Source organism: Balaenoptera borealis (genome assembly GCF_965194805.1).
Source record: "Balaenoptera borealis genome assembly, chromosome: 10".
Taxonomy (NCBI): Eukaryota; Metazoa; Chordata; class Mammalia; order Artiodactyla; family Balaenopteridae; genus Balaenoptera; species Balaenoptera borealis.
Window position 1 is genome coordinate 89,545,556 of NC_138874.1, and position 15,808 is coordinate 89,561,363.

General features: G+C 38.2%; 1 protein-coding gene across 7 annotated transcripts in view; it reads right to left on the reverse strand.

The window, feature by feature from the left end:
• HPSE2 (heparanase 2 (inactive)) overlaps positions 1-15,808 on the reverse strand; it is a gene marked incomplete at its 5' end in the record, with an annotated part of 614,795 nt that overhangs the window by 558,283 nt on the left and 40,704 nt on the right. For all 7 annotated transcript variants that reach the window (XM_082408112.1, XM_082408107.1, XM_082408111.1 and 4 more), the window contains one exon: positions 3,409-3,570. In XM_082408112.1, the coding sequence (XP_082264238.1) occupies positions 3,409-3,570 (162 nt within the window). The remainder of the gene's footprint in view (positions 1-3,408; positions 3,571-15,808) is intronic.

The following is a 15,808-nucleotide window of genomic DNA, read 5'->3' on the forward strand; positions in this document are numbered from 1 at the left end:
AGAAAATCCTAGAAAGTGTATTGCCCCTTAAGGCTGGCTTTTAACTTTTTATTTTCTGTTTTTCATTTGATTTAGTATAGGCATCTGCCACAAAAGTTCAATTTATACCTCAAAAGAGGGGTGTTCGCCAGGGGAGGGGAGACAAATAACTAAATTCATACCTATAAACAGTTATTTAATAGATGTCCAAATTAACCCTTAAAAAGTAGTCTTTGAGTGAACTTACAATGTGTACACAGCAGAACATTTTCAACAAACTTATAGAGCATTATCACATTAAGAATCATGAGAGCACAAAGATACAGAAGACATGATCACTGTTCTTTCTTAAAGTCACCTACCAAACTCTCCCTTTCATTTATCATCCCTTGAGTAACATGCACAGTGACATTTAATACTCTCAGATTCAAGAAGCTACAGGACAAGATTACATGCATGTGTTGGTGAGTCAGTGTGAAAAACTGCAGCATATTTAAAACAGTTCTATCACTGATGTTCTCCTGGAATTCCTCCATCACCTTCACATAACCTTAGAGTTTACTTCAAAAACCTTCCAGATTAGGTGAGGCTAACATTATTTCCAATACCATGTAAATCATTCACATGAAGATATTAAGACATGTTTAATATCATGCAAAAATACAATCCATTTTTAAAAAAATATTGTATAATGAGGACCACTTGTTTCCATTAACTGGGTTGTCACTAGAACTGTAGAGTTGTTTTCCTTTTATTAAATATTCAGAAGATCCTCAAAGCTAGAATATCATTTGCCCTCATCTGAAGGATGGCTGTTTAAGAGAGATCACAAGCTAGAATGCAGAATATGAAGGCATACCTCTCACCTCAATGCTGACAGTCAGATCAGCTAAAGATGGAACACCTAAGAATGAGGGCTTGCTTGTGAGGTGAAGGGCAAGAGCCATCATTTTTAATAAGCTTTTAAGCAGCTGCCATTTCCATCACTTTATTAATTTCTTACTATACTGACATTTCAATCACTTTATTAATTTTTTTCCTCTACTGTTAACTTAGTTGTCCAATTTAAAAATAAAGACTATACCACTAACTGACCACTAACAGGGAACAATCATGATACACTGCTACATATATACATGAAATTCTGTAAATAATTGGGGAGAGGGGTTGAGGGGAGAGCAGAGACATTAAAAAGTGATCTCTTTCTGAGATTTTGGAGGCCCAGTTTCCTCATCCTGTTCCCACATACTTTCATGGCAGACATTTCAAACATTATGCCAGAGTTATACAAAATAAGTAAAACATCACCAAGCAGAAATCCTAGGGTAGGTGTTCTGAACATGTTGGTAAAGAAAGTCACTTCATTTGAGAGGTCTCTGCCCCTTCAACCTCACCCTCCTTACCAATATACATTCATCACCGAAAAGGGAAATATTTACAGAAGTTAGTTTAGTTATGTTTAAATATTATGTTTAGCTGTCTGGAGACCATGTTCTCAAAATTTATACAAGAAATCAAGGATTAAACTTCATAACAATTAGAAAGCTACACTGTGTAAAATCAAAGACTTAGTTAAAGGATATTAAAATAGTTTTACCATTGGTGCTAAAATGAAATGACTCCATCTCTTCTCAACACCTGGCACCAAAACCTTTTGAACTTTCACGTAAACAACCCAGGGCACACCAAATGCTCTGTCTGCAGCAAGGTACCACCTCTGCAACAGGCATTTGGGTGAAAAATGTGGAAAATGCCTGAGGGCTCTTTGAAGCAGCTTGGGAGAAGTGAGAGCAGGAAAGAGGCTCTTCTCTAGGGTAAGTTTGTTTAGTAGAAAGTAAGCAACTTGTCAGGGTAAAAGTTGACAATGTTGACTCCAACAGTTTGAACTGAGAATAAACATCCAAAGGGATTATGTTACTGAGAATTAGAAAAAATTCCATTGAACTCAATAGAGCACTTGTGTTTTCAAAGATAATATGCCTTCAAGCCACACTCTGGATGCACAGTTTAGGATCAGAATTACCCTAAGCTCTTTCTATGCCACATTAAAGAACACAGGGTCTGACATCTCTAATGTATGCCTAAAAATATTAGAATAAGGATAGCTTAAAATACTGCATTTCCAATAACTGAATTGGAAAATACTATATACATGTACTATTTGTATATTTGAGGTAGACTGAAGAAATTTGGAGAAAAATATGTTCTTCCCAAACATCTAAACTTAAACACAGTTTCACTAACCAATTTAGGATTTATTAGCCATAAATCACTTTTAAGTTTTCCTTCCTTAATGACCTATCAAAGAACAAAATATAGGGCCTATACTTATGAAATCTATAATCCTCTTCTCTGCTCTCCAAAGCCACATTTAAACCTGGCTTTCATCTCATGCTGCTGAGTTTTCCACCAGGTACAGATATAGAGTCAGAAGAGACTTGTGCTTTTTCAAAAGCAAAACAACCTGGTTGCTGGAAGCAACCTGGTGAAATGCCAGGAAGCCTGTAAAAAATTTTTAAATTTTCCTAACTTGGAGTTTACAAAAATAAGTGTGAGATGTTCACAGCCTGTCAGGCATTCCATCTTTTTATTTTTTTAATATTCATACACAAGGGAAAACACACACTTTGGTTTATTAAAATTTATTTGCATCAATATAATGCAGATCTGCCTTGCATTCCCTTAAGAAAATGGAGGTAACTCAGACTGCTCTTCTTAGTTCATCCAAGTCCTACATGATTCTCACATTAGAGTGTGCTATTAGAATTTTTTTCCAAAGCTTGACAAAGGCATGCAACTCACATGCTCTTTACCAGCAAAGTCTGCAGCAGCCCTGCAAAAAGTTGTTTCTCCTTTGAGCTCTCACATATATTCACTTCCCTCCTAGAACCAAGGATGTAAAGGAGTATGGCTCAGTCTCACAGCCTCTTTGTTCTTAAAAAGAAAAGCAAATTCCCTAGATATTTTCAAACTCCACCAAGAATAGAACATTCTCAGCTCTGCCTGTGGATCATTATCTCTTTTACATTTCATCTTTATATTCACTGGGTTCACAGAAAGGGCATACACAGAAAGAGGAAAATAGCTGCTTCTTAGACACCAAATTTAGTAATTTTCTCAAATCTACTGGCACACATCTAAAAAGTCATATTTTTACAAGGCTTCGTTAGGTTTTCATTGGTTCTCTCTTTTGAGAACACACATGCTGAACCGCCCATAACCTCAAGCCAAAATACATCTGCAAAATGTAATAAATATTTTATATGAATATAAGAATCATCACAATTTTAAAAGGGATAAGTGGGAAAAGACAGACAGATGCAGCTCATCTGAATCCCACTTTAGTGTCTCCCAAGCATCAAGTTGCTAACTGATAGAGACCATCAATCTACAGTGCTCTAAGATTCCAGCCGACGCCAATAACCTTACCTGTTAATACGAGATTACTGTAAGTATTGGAGAATTGCTCCTTTAGAAGAACCAGGTGCATCTGAGCTGCTTTCTCCCGTTGGAGCTCCAGCATAACATCAGGGTGCTGGGCAATCTTGCAGCCTTTCTGTTTATCCAAGGCAACATCACTTCGAACAATGTCTAAAAAAAGAAAGAAAGAAGACAGGCAGCAAAAAACAAAACAAAACAAAAGCCATATATACATCAAAGTCCTGTTGCACCCAATATGACAGAATTTATAAACTACCAGCATTTTCATCAAAGTGAAGAGATTCAGAAATAATAAACCTGAAGGGTCTCCTGCTTCATGATGCATCCTACAAGTTTCTCTGGTCATTTCCAAATTCTCTGGAGATTTCTGTTTCTTAGCTTTCTCTGACCTCATTTAAGATTCTCACTCCTCCATTCCCCTTCTCAGCTCACATCCAGGACTTATGTGCCTCCTGGTCCCTTTTCTTAACATCTTTTACCATGGGGAAAAATAATATGACTTTGCCTGAATACTAGTGACTATGAAGGTCATTCCCTCTACTTCAGGCTGTAGGACTGGGTGATAGCACCAGCATGTGTATTCAGGATACTTGGCCTGTTTTCAAATTTATCCCCCAGCCAGCCCATTCAGCTCAAATGAAAGCTGCCATTCTGTGGTATGACTGCTTAGGACTTCTACTGCTATTTTTCATGTACCTCTGAGTATACTCAGACTCATTAATTGCCCTTTAAATATATAAAGTATATAAAAGTATTTTGTGGGTCACTGAAGAAAGCAAGAGTAGGGCTAGAGTCACTTTGGAGAACTGCCTCTTTCCCAATTATTTTCCTATTCGTGATAGGCTGCCTTTCACACTTCAGTATGATTTTCACTCAAAGCATATGTATTCTCCAGAAAACAGCCCTTCTCAAAAACAAACATTCATCTAGAATGCTGCCCAAAAAGCAGGGACCTTTTATGTCCTGAAGTAATTTGTTTATTTTTACAAATTAAAAGATAACTCAGCTGATTATCATAGGGACAAATGATATTATCAGCAGCAATCAGAATGACAACTCTAGAAACTTTCAAGTTTTACATAACAAACTAAAGGATTTTAGGGAAAAAAAGTGCTAAAAATAAAAAAACTGCTCTGCCACTACTGACACCAACGGCTTTGGAAAAGAAAAACTAACGCCCATGTCAATGGTACCAATAGGAAAGATTTGGCTCTTTAAGCAATATCAATGACACCTAAGAGAAAATAGGGCATGTGACATGAAGGGTTGATCATCATTCTGTGCAAAAGATTTTCAAACACATCAAAAGAGCCCTAAAAGAGAAGATCAGATATAAAAACAAACCCATGACAACTTCTACCTTCTGAGCATTAGGATGTGTGGTTGACAAAGATTAGCCAGATGTAAGAATGGTCCTCACTCACTCTTAGATAAAAATAGAGGAGCTGGTTGGAAATAATGCAATATTTATGCCTAAACATATTTATACCAATTTCTAGGATGTAGGCAATAAGGTGCACTCATTTAACAATCAAGTAAGTAATAATCTCATAGATTTTCTGAGCCTTGAATACAAAATTAGAATAAATTTAAGAATACACTCTAGTTTATAAGATCATCAATAGAAGGTAAGAGGAATAATGAATACAGTATACATCTATTTAAATTACACTCCGTAAAATTTTTTAAATATAGTGTATCATTGAATCCTTCCAACCATCGATGAAAGCAGACATTGTTGACTAGCTGAGCCAAATCCTAAACACAATCCCTTCTCCTTTGCCTTCCTCTACTACAGAGACTGAAGAGCTAAAATATACAATTCTCCAGCTTTCCTTGAAGCAAAGAGTGGCCATGTAACATGCTTCCGGCCAATGAGCTGCAGGCACACATCCCTAGTAGGACTTCCCTGGCCAAATTAAAAGACAGAACTTCACTAAGACCAGTTTTTTTTCCTTCAGCCCTTTAGTCCTTCCTATTCTTTATGCCTAAAACACAAACAAAGTTATAGTAGCCATTTTGTGGCAATGAATCAAGAAGCAAGAGGGCAAAGGTCTTACGCACTAAGGGTGGTGAACAGGAAGATGGGAAGAGCTTAAGTCCCCTAACGTCATTAATGAGCTACCATACTTGTGCTAGACTGCTTATCTTTTGTTTCTTGTTATGTAACATAAAGGCACTATTTGTATAAACCATTAATAGTCAGTCATCTATTTTTGAAATCCTAATCTGTTTTGTAATCCTAAATGATAATGAGTAATATTATTATCCCTAATTTATATATGGAAAAACTGAGGTCCACAAAGCGTAAGTGACTTGCTCAAGTTCACGTATCATGGTCAGTCCCCAAATCCAGAAATTTTCAAAGCCAAATCCACTGATCTTTCCAGAAGTTACTCCTATATAGAAACTCAAGAACTTAATAGTAAAGTATAGTAAACAGTAAAACTGAGGAAATAGAAAACCTTTTTATACTATACAGTAGCATGCCACAGCTGATCTATCCAGAAAAGAAATACGGATGATACTTTCCCAAAAAACATTACAAAACTTGTACCAAAATATACTACAAAGAGGAAAAAGAGGTTTCAATTATCCTGATATCTTCTAATAGAAGTCTAATTCAAAGGGTAGAATATCTACTAAACTCTCTATTTCCTATGTAACAAATGTATTGCGCAGAAGGTAGAAGAAGCATAATTACAACTGATATCCTCAACGTCATTTAAGCCAGAACCTTGAAATAAAGTGAACAAATTACCTAATATTAAGAATAGTAAGGAAAGAAAACAATGGGCATGGCCTAACAAACGTCCTAGACTTAAAAAGTACATTTCAACAATGTTCGGGGAAAACATAGATTTGCAATATAGAATCTTTTTTAATTGAGGTATAGTTGATTTACAATACTATATTAATTTCAGGTCTACAAAATCATGATTCAATATTTTTATAGATTATACTCCATTTAAAGTTATTATAAAATATTGGCTATATTCCCTGTACTGTACAATATATCCTTGTGGCTTATTTATTTTATATATGGTAGTTTGTAACTCTTAATCCCCTATCCCTATTTTGCCCCTCCCCGCCTTCCCTCTACCTACTGGTAACCACTAATTTGTTCTCTATATCTGTGTCTTTTTGTTTTGTTATATTCATTCTTTCGTTTATTAGATTATTCTACATATAAGTGATAACATATAGTATTTGTCTTTCTCTGACTTATTTCACTAAGCATAATACCCTCCAGGTCCATCCATGTTGTTGCAAATGGCAAGATTTCATCTTTTTATGGCTGAGTAATATTCCACTGTTCTATCAACAGATGAATGGATAAAGATGTGATGTGATACACACACACACACACACACACACACACACACACACACACACATATAATCTCACATGTGACTGACCCCGTCAGTCATATGATTTATAAATATTTTTTTCCCATTCAGTAGATTGTCTTTTCATTTTCGCACTGGTTTCCTCTGCTGTGCAAAAGCTTTCTAAGTCCATTTGTTTAGTTTTGCTTTTGTTTCCCTTTATCTTAGTAGATCCAAAAAATATTGCCATGATTAATATCAAAGAGTGTTCTGCCTATGTTTTCTTCTAGGAGTTTTACGGTTTTCAATCTTACATTTAGGTCTTTAATCCATTTTGAATTTATTTTTGTATATGGTGTGAGAAAGTAGTCCAGTTTGATTCTTTTGCATGTAGCTGTCCAGTTTTCCCAGCACCACTTATTGAAGAGAGTGCTTTTCCCCATTGTATATTCTTGCTTTTTTTGTCATAGATTAATTGACCATAAATGTGTGGGTTTATTTCTGGGCTCTCTATTCTGTTCCATTGATCTGTGCATCTGTTTTTGTGTAGGTACCATTCTGTTTTGATTACTGTAGCTTTGTAGTACAGTCTGAAGTCAGGGCATAATACCTCTGGATCTGTTCATCTTTCTCAACATTGCTTTAGCTGTTCAGGGTCTTTTCTGTTTCCACACAAATTTTAAAATTGTGTTCTAGTTCTGTGAAAAAAAATGCCATTGATATTTTGATAGGGATTGCATTGAATATATAGATTGCCTGGGGTAGTATGGTCATTTTAACAATAATGATTCTTCCAATCCATGAACACGTAATTATCTTTTCATCTGTTTGTGTTATCTTCAATTTCTTACACCAGTGTCTTATAGTTTTCTGAGTACAGGTCTTAGGTAGGTTTCTTCCTAGGTATTTTATTCTTTTTGATGTGATTGTAAATGGGATTGCTTCCTTAGTTTCTGTTCCTGATAGTTCATTGTTATATAGAAATGCAAAGATATCTGTATATTAATTTTGTATCCTGCAACTTTACCAAATTCATTGATGAGCTCTAGTAGTTTTCTGGTGGTGTCTTTAGGATTTTCTATGTACAGTATCATGTCATCTGCAAACAGTGACAGTTTTACTTCTTCTTTTCCAATTTGGATTCCTTTTATTTCTCTTCCTTCTCTGACTGCTGTGGCTAGGACTTCCAAAACTATGTTGAATAGAAGTGGTGAGAGTATCTAGGCACGCTTCTGGCCCATACAAGTCAATATATAGAATTAACCATCACAGTGACATTCTGGAAAAGGCAAACCTATTGTGCAGGAATCAGATCAGTGATTGCAAGAGAAATGGAGATTACTGAACACAAAGGGATATGAGGGAAGTTTGCAGGAGGTGATGGAATGTGCCATATTTTTATGTGGTGGTAGTTACATGACCATATAGGTCTGTCAGAACTCATTGAATTGTACACATAAAATGGGTGAATTTCCTTATATGTAATTATACCTCAATAAACATGAATTAAAAAAAAAAGTGGTGAGAGTAAACATCCTGCCTTGTTCCTCATCTTAGAGGAAATGTGTTCAGCTTTTCACCATTGAACATGCTGTTAGCTATGAGTTTGTCATAAATGGCCTTTACTGTGTTGAGGTATGCTCCCTCTATGCTCACTTTCTAGAGATTTTTTATCATAAATGGATGTTGAACTTTATCAAAGCATTTTGTGCATCTATTGAGATGACCATATGGCTTTTATTCTTCAATTTGTTAATGTAATGTATCACATTGATTGATTTGCAAGTACTGAAAAATCCTTGCATCCCTGGGATAAATCCCACTTGATTATGGTGTATGATCCTTTAATATAATGTTGGATTCAGTTAGCTAATATTTTGTTGAGGACTTTTGCATCTATGTTCATACAGTTAACTATTGTAATTTTCTTTTTTGTGGTATCTTTGTCCAGTTTTGGTATCAGGGTGATGCTGGCCTTATAGTATAAGTTTGGAAGTGTTCCTCTCTCTGCAATTTTTTGGAATAGTTTCAGAAGGATGGGTTTTAACTCTTATTTAAATGTTTGGTAGAATCCACCTATGAAGCCAACTGGTCTTGAACTTTTTATTACAATTCAATTTCATTACTGGTAATTGGTCTGTTTCGTATTTTCTATTTCTTCCTGATTCAGTTGGGAGATTGTACATTTCTAGAAATTTGTCCATTTCTTCTAGGTTGCCCATTTTATCAGTGTATAATTGTTCATAGCAATCTCTTATGATCCTCTCTATTTCTGTGGTGTCAGTTGTAAACTTCTTTTTCATTTCTGGTTTTACTGATTTGGGCCCTCTCTCTTTTTTTCTTGATGAGTCTAGCTGAAAGTTCATCAATTTTGTTTAGCTTTTCAAAGAACCAGCTCTTAGTTCCATTGAGCTTCTCTATTTTTTGTTGGTCTCTATTTCATTTATTTCTGCTCTGATCTTTATGATTTCTCTCCTTCAACTAAATTTGGGTTTTGTTTGTTCTTCTTTTTCTTGTTCCTTTAGGTGTAAGGTTAGTTTGTTTCTTTGAGATTTTTCTTCTTTCCTGAGGTAAAGCTTGAATCACTATAAACTTCCCTCTTAGAACTGCTTTTGCTATATCCCATTAATTTTGAATCATTGTGTTTTCATTTTCACTTGTCTCCAGGTATTTTTTTTATTTCTTCTTTGATTACTTCAGTGATACATTGCTTGTCTAGTAGTATACTGTTTACCTTCCACATGTTTGTGTTTTTCCCTTAACTACTTATAGTGGATATAGATGATTTTACTATTTTTGTCTTTTAATCTTCCCACTTGCTTTGTATGTCATTGACTTACTACACTTACTATATATTTGCCTTTACCAGTGAACTTTTTCTTTTCATAATTTTCATGTTTCTAGTTATGACCTTTTCTTTTTCACTAAAAAAGTCCTTTTTAACAGTTTTGTAAAGTTGATTTTGTGGTGCTGAACCCTTTTAGCTTCTGCTTGTCTGTAAAACTTTTGATCTCTCCAAATCTGAATGAAACCCTTGACAGATAGAGTATTCTTGGTTGCAGGTTTTTCCCTTTCATAATTTTAAATATATCATGCCATGCCCTTCTGGCCTACAGAGTTTCTGCTGAAAATTCAGCTGACAGCCTTATGGGAGTTCCCTTGTATGTAACTTGTTGCTTTTCCCTTTCTGCTTTTAATAGTCTTTATTTATCTTTAATTTTTGCCATTCTAATTACAATGTGACTTGGGGTTGTCCTTTTGGGTTGATCCTGTTTGGGTCTCTCTGTGCTTCCTGGACCTGGATGTCTGTTTCCATTCCCAGGTTAGGGAAGTTTTCAGCTGTTAAGTTTTCAAATGTGTTCTCTGCCCTTTTCTCTCTCTCTTCTCCTTCTGGGACCCTACAATGCGAACGTTAATACACTTGATGTTGTCTCAGAGGTCTCTTACACTGTCTTCATTTCTTTCTTTTTTTTTCTTTTCTGTTCAGCTTCAATAGTTTCCACTACCCTGTCTTCCAACTCACTAATCTGTTCCTCTGTATCATTTAAACTACTGTTGATCCCTTCTAGTGTATTTTTTACCTCAGTTATCGTATTCTTCATCTCTGTTTGGTTCGTCTTTATATTTTCTAACTCTTTGTTTAAAACTTCAAACTTCTCATACTATTGATCCATTCTTCTCCCGAGTTCTTTGACCATCTTTATAATCATTACCTTGAACTCTTTATTGGGTAGATTGCCTATCTCCACTTTACTTATTTCTTCTTCTGAAGTCTTATTTTGTTCTTTCATTTGGAACTTGTTCCTGTTGCCTCATCTTGCCTAATTTGTTGTTTTTATTTCTATATATCTGGTAGGTTGGTTACATTTCCCAGCCTTGGAGAAGTGGCCTTTTGTAGGAGACATCCTATGCATCCCAGCAGCATACTCCCCTCTGGTCACCAGAACCGTATGCTCTAGGCATGTCCCCTATGTGGGCCGCATGGGTCCTTCTGTTGTGGAGGGCTGACTGCTGTGGGCAGTCTTGTAGGCATGGCTATCCACAGTTCAGTTGGTTGCCAGGCCCTGCCTTATGTGGAGGTTGCTAGCTGCTGGTTGAGGAGCTGGGTCACAAGATGGCTGTCTGTGGAACCCTGGGGGGTCCTGGGGTTAGTGCTGGTTCACTGGTGGGCAGAGCCAGGTTCTGGAGTTGGTAGCTGTGAGACCTGGGTTCCTGGATCTAGTGTGTCCTGCCAGTGGGTGGGGCTGGTTCCTGACACAACTGGCTGCAGGTTCTAGGGTGTCCCAAAGCTGGTGTTGGCCTGCTGATGAGTGGAGCTGGATAATGAAGTGGCTGGCTGAGGAATCTAAGGTATCTCAGAGCTGCTGTTGGCCTGCTAGTTGGTGGGGCTGGGGCCCAGAGGATCCCAGGGCTGGTATCAGCCTGCTATTTGATGGGGTCAGGGCCCAGGGGGTCCAGAGGTGACTGCTGGCTTACTGATGGGCAGAGCCGACTCCTAGGATCTCTGGCTGCAGGGCCCTGGAATTGGTGCTGGCCCACTGGCAGGCAGCCAGCTCCTGATGCAGCTGGCTAAGTCCAGGGTGTCCCAAAGCTTGTGGCCTGCTTGTGAGTGGGGCCAGATCCCAGGACAGCTGGCTGAGGGGCCTCAGGTGTCTCAGAGCTGGGGTTGGCTGCCTGGTGGGTAGGCTGGGTCCTGGTACAGCAGGTTGCAAGGCTATGGTGGTCCTGAGACTCGTGTCCACCTGCTGATGGGTGGAGTTGGGGCCCAGGGGATCCTGGAGCTGGTGCTCACCCATCGGTGGGTGAAGCTGGGTCCTGGGGCTAAAGCCAGCCGACTGACAGGCAGAGCTGAGTTCTGGGGTCGCTGGCTGAAGGGCCCAGGTGTCCTATAGCTGGTGTCAGCCCACTGATGGGTGGGGCCAAGGCCCTGGGAGTTTTGGGGCTAATGTTGGCTCACTGGTAGATGGAGCCATGTCCAAGATACCTGGAAGCAGGGCCCTGGAGGTCCTGGAGTTGGTATTGGCCCATTGGTGGGTGGGGCTGGTTGCAGGGTCCAGAGTGTCCCAAAGCTTATTCCAGCCTGCTGGTGGGTGGGCTGGGTCTTGCCACGCAGGCTGCAGGGCTGCAGTGGCCCTGGGGCTGCTGTTGGCCCACTGATGGACAGAGCTTGGTCCCGGGGTCTCTGGCTGCAGGGCCCTGGGTGTCCCAAGGTTAATGCCTGCAACAGGGGTGTGTCAGGCCCAGTTCTCAGCCCTCTGGTGGACATGGCCTTCTCCCAGGGTGGCTGTGGGCTTAGGGGATCTTAAGGCAGCCTGCTTCCTGGTGGGTGGGGCTGTGTCCCTGCTCAGCTAGTTGCTTGGCCTGAGGCATTCCAGTACTGGTACCAATAGGCTGGGAGTGGGGCCAGGTCCCAGTGCTAATAAGCTAGAGGGAGAATTCCAAATTGGCATTTGCCAGCACCAGTGTCCACATGGTATAACAAGCTCCCCAAAATGGCTTCTGCCAGTGTCTATGTCCCCAGGGTGAGCTCCAGTTGCCTCCTGCCTCTCCAAGAGGCTCTCCAAGATGAGGAGGCGGGTCTGACCTAGGCTCCTTTCAAATTACTGTTTCTGCCCTAGGTCCTGGAAGGTGTGGGATATTGTGTGTGCCCTTTAAGAGTGGGGTTTCTATCTCCCACAGCCCTCTCGTTCTCCTGAAAGTAAGCCCTGCGGGCCTTCAAAGCCAAACATTCTGGGGGTTCATCTTCCCAGTACAGGACCCTCAGGCAAGGGCTCAGACCCATGGCTCCTTCAGAAGAACCTCTGCTATTTTATTTATCCTCCCCTTTATAGGTCACTCACCCAGGGGTATGGGTCTTGACCATACCACAACTCCACCCCTCCTGCCCATCTTATTGTGGTTCTTTCTTTATATCTTTAGTTGCAGAAGATCTTTTCAGTTAGATTCAGGTCTTTCTCATCAACAGTTGCTCTGTAAATAGTTGTGATTTTGGTGTGTCCATGAGAGGAGGTGAGCTCAGGGTCTTCCACCATCTTGGTCAAACTCCCTATAGACTCTTTATTCAACCCTAATCTGTTTGAAATTGTATTAAAGACTAGATAAGCACAAAGCAAGGACACTTATCAACGATGTACAAGGCCACAGGTCCAGGAAAAGAGTTAATATCATAGATAGTAGACTCAAAATTCAAAATTATCTTGGGACCCTAGAAACTAAGAGTGAAATCTCCAAAATGTAGGGTGAAGACATGAACACAAAGTACTGCATTTATACTGAAAGTTAATTACACAGATGGGAAGACCAAATCAGACAGAAGTTTGAATATTTAAGATCTTATTAAGATCTGTAGGTTTTAGTTGAATATAAGCTTAATACAAGTCAGTGACATGCTACCAAATACGATATTACTGTAATCAGGATTAGTGCAATCAGACTAAATTAATAGAACTAGAATATCCAGAATATAGGAGGTAACATGGCCACACTGCATTCTATGCCAGCCAAGGGCAGCATAGTGAAGAGTTGGAGTTAAACAAACCTAGGCTCAAATTCTGGCATAAAGGTCACTTGTTAGTTGCAAAAGTGACAGACAAAAGCACCTCTGTAAGCCTCAATTTCTTCATCTACTGTTATTGTAGAGATGTAGAAGACTTAGCACTATGCATGCAACATAATAAGAGCTCTATAAAGGGTAGGTATTATTATTGTTATTAGTATGCTACTTGTGGTATTATTCACTTCCAGCTGTAATAGTCTCAGCAGTATACTAATCATTTGGAGTGCATCCAAAGAAAAGTACCAAGAGAGGAAATAATTTTATTTTTCAAATAGCTGATAAAAAACTGAGAGTGTTGACCTTGGCAAAGAAAAAACTAAAGAAGACCTGCTTTCATACATAAGAGACTTATTCTGTATAAATCCAGAAAGCCAAACATTATAGGAATAACCAAAAGACATACTATTCAATTACACATAAGAAAACTGTAGCAACAGAAGCTGTCCTATAAGGAAAAGAGCTACTTGAGGATGGAGTTTCCTCATAAAACCTCCATACAGTTTTCCACAGTGGTTGCACCCATTTACATTCCCACCAAAGTGCAGAGGTTCCCTTTTCTCCACACCCTCACCAACAGTGTTATTTCTTGTTTTTTTTTTATTATAGCCATTCTAACAGATATGAGGTGATATCTCATTGTGGTTTTGATTTGCATTTCCCTAATGATTAGTGATGTTAAGCATTTTTTCATGTACCTGCTGGCCACCTGTATGTCTTCTTTGGAAAAATGTCTCTTCAGATCTTCTGTCCATTTTTTGATCAGATTTTTGGGGGTTTTTCTGTTTGTTTGTTTGTTATAGAGTTATAAGAGTTTTTATATATTTGGGATATTGACCCCTTATCAGATATATTTGCAAATATTTTGTCCCATTCAGTAAGTTGCCTTTTCATTTTGTTGATGCTTTCCTTTGCTGTGCAAGACAAAATTATTTTTAAGACAAGAAATATTACTGGAGACACATAGAGACAGATCATAGTGATAAAAGAGTCAATATATTAGGAATATATAACAACCATAAATGTATATACACATAACAAGTGAATTCCAAAATACATGAAGCAAAATCTGACTAAACTGCAAGGGGAATTTAACAATTATACTTGGAGATTTCACTACTCCGCTCAGTATTTGATGGAACTAGACAGAAAAACAGTAAGAGTATCAAAGGTATGAAAAATACTATCTACCAATTTGACCTACTGACATTTATAGAATACACCAAACAAAAGCAGAATACACATACTTTCTAAGCACACATGAAACAATCAGGATATTCCTATGCCAGGCCATAAAGTAATCTCATAAATTTAAAAGGACTGAAGTCATACAAAGTATGTTCTCTGACAGCATTGGAATTAAATTAGGAATCCATAACAGAAAATCTCTAGAAAATCCCCAAATACTAAGAAACTAAACAACACACTTCTAAATAATGTATGGGTCAAAAAATCACAAGGGAAATTAGAAAATATTTTGAACTGAATGAAAGTGGAGGCACAAAATATCAAAATTTATGGAACAGCGCCTAAATGCTTAGAGAGAAAATTATAGCTTTACACACCTATATTAGAAAGGAAGAAGAATCTCAAGTCAATAATGTAAGTTCCCACTTAGAAGCTAGAAAAATTAAAAATTAAACAAAAGCAAGCAGAAAGAAGAAAATAATAAATATTTCTATTGATTTCTTTTCTGACAGAAATTTATGAAATAGAAAACAGAGAAACAACAGAGAAAAATCAATAAAACAAAGGACTTCCCTGCTGGCTCAGTGGTTAAGAATCAGCCTGCCAATGCAGGAGACATGGGTTGGGGCCCTGGTCCGGGAAGATCCCACATGCTGCGGAGCAACTAAGCTCATGTGCCACAACTACTGAGCCTGCGCTCTAGAGCCCGCAAGCCACAACTACTGAGCCTGTGTGCCACAACTACTGAAGCCCACACTCCTAGAGCCCGTGCTCCACAACAAGAGAAGGCACTGCAATGAGAAGCCCGCGCACTGCAACAAAGAGTAGCCCCTGCTCACCGCAACTAGAGAAAGCCCGCGTGCAGCAACGAAGACCCAACGCAGCCAAAAGTAAAAAATAAATAAAATAAATTTATTTTTTAAAAAATCAATGAAACAAAATACTGCTTCTCTGAAATAAACAAAATTGGAAAACCTTAAGCTAGACTGACAAAGTAAAAAGACACAAATTATCAAAACCAGGGGAGGAAGGGCAATTTCAAAAGGTTATATACTGTATAATTCCATTCATACAACATTTTCAAAATGACAAAATTATAGTAATAGAGAACAGATGATAAACAAGTAGCATGAGGTTGTTGCTTTCATGTGGTGCAAATTGTTCTGTATTCTAATTGTTATATTGGTTACAGAAATTCATGTATGTAATAAAATTTCATAAAACTACACACACACACGAAATGAATACGTGTAAAAACTGGTGAAATACAAATAAAGTCTGTAGTTTAGTTAACTTACTGTGCTATTTTTACAAATTT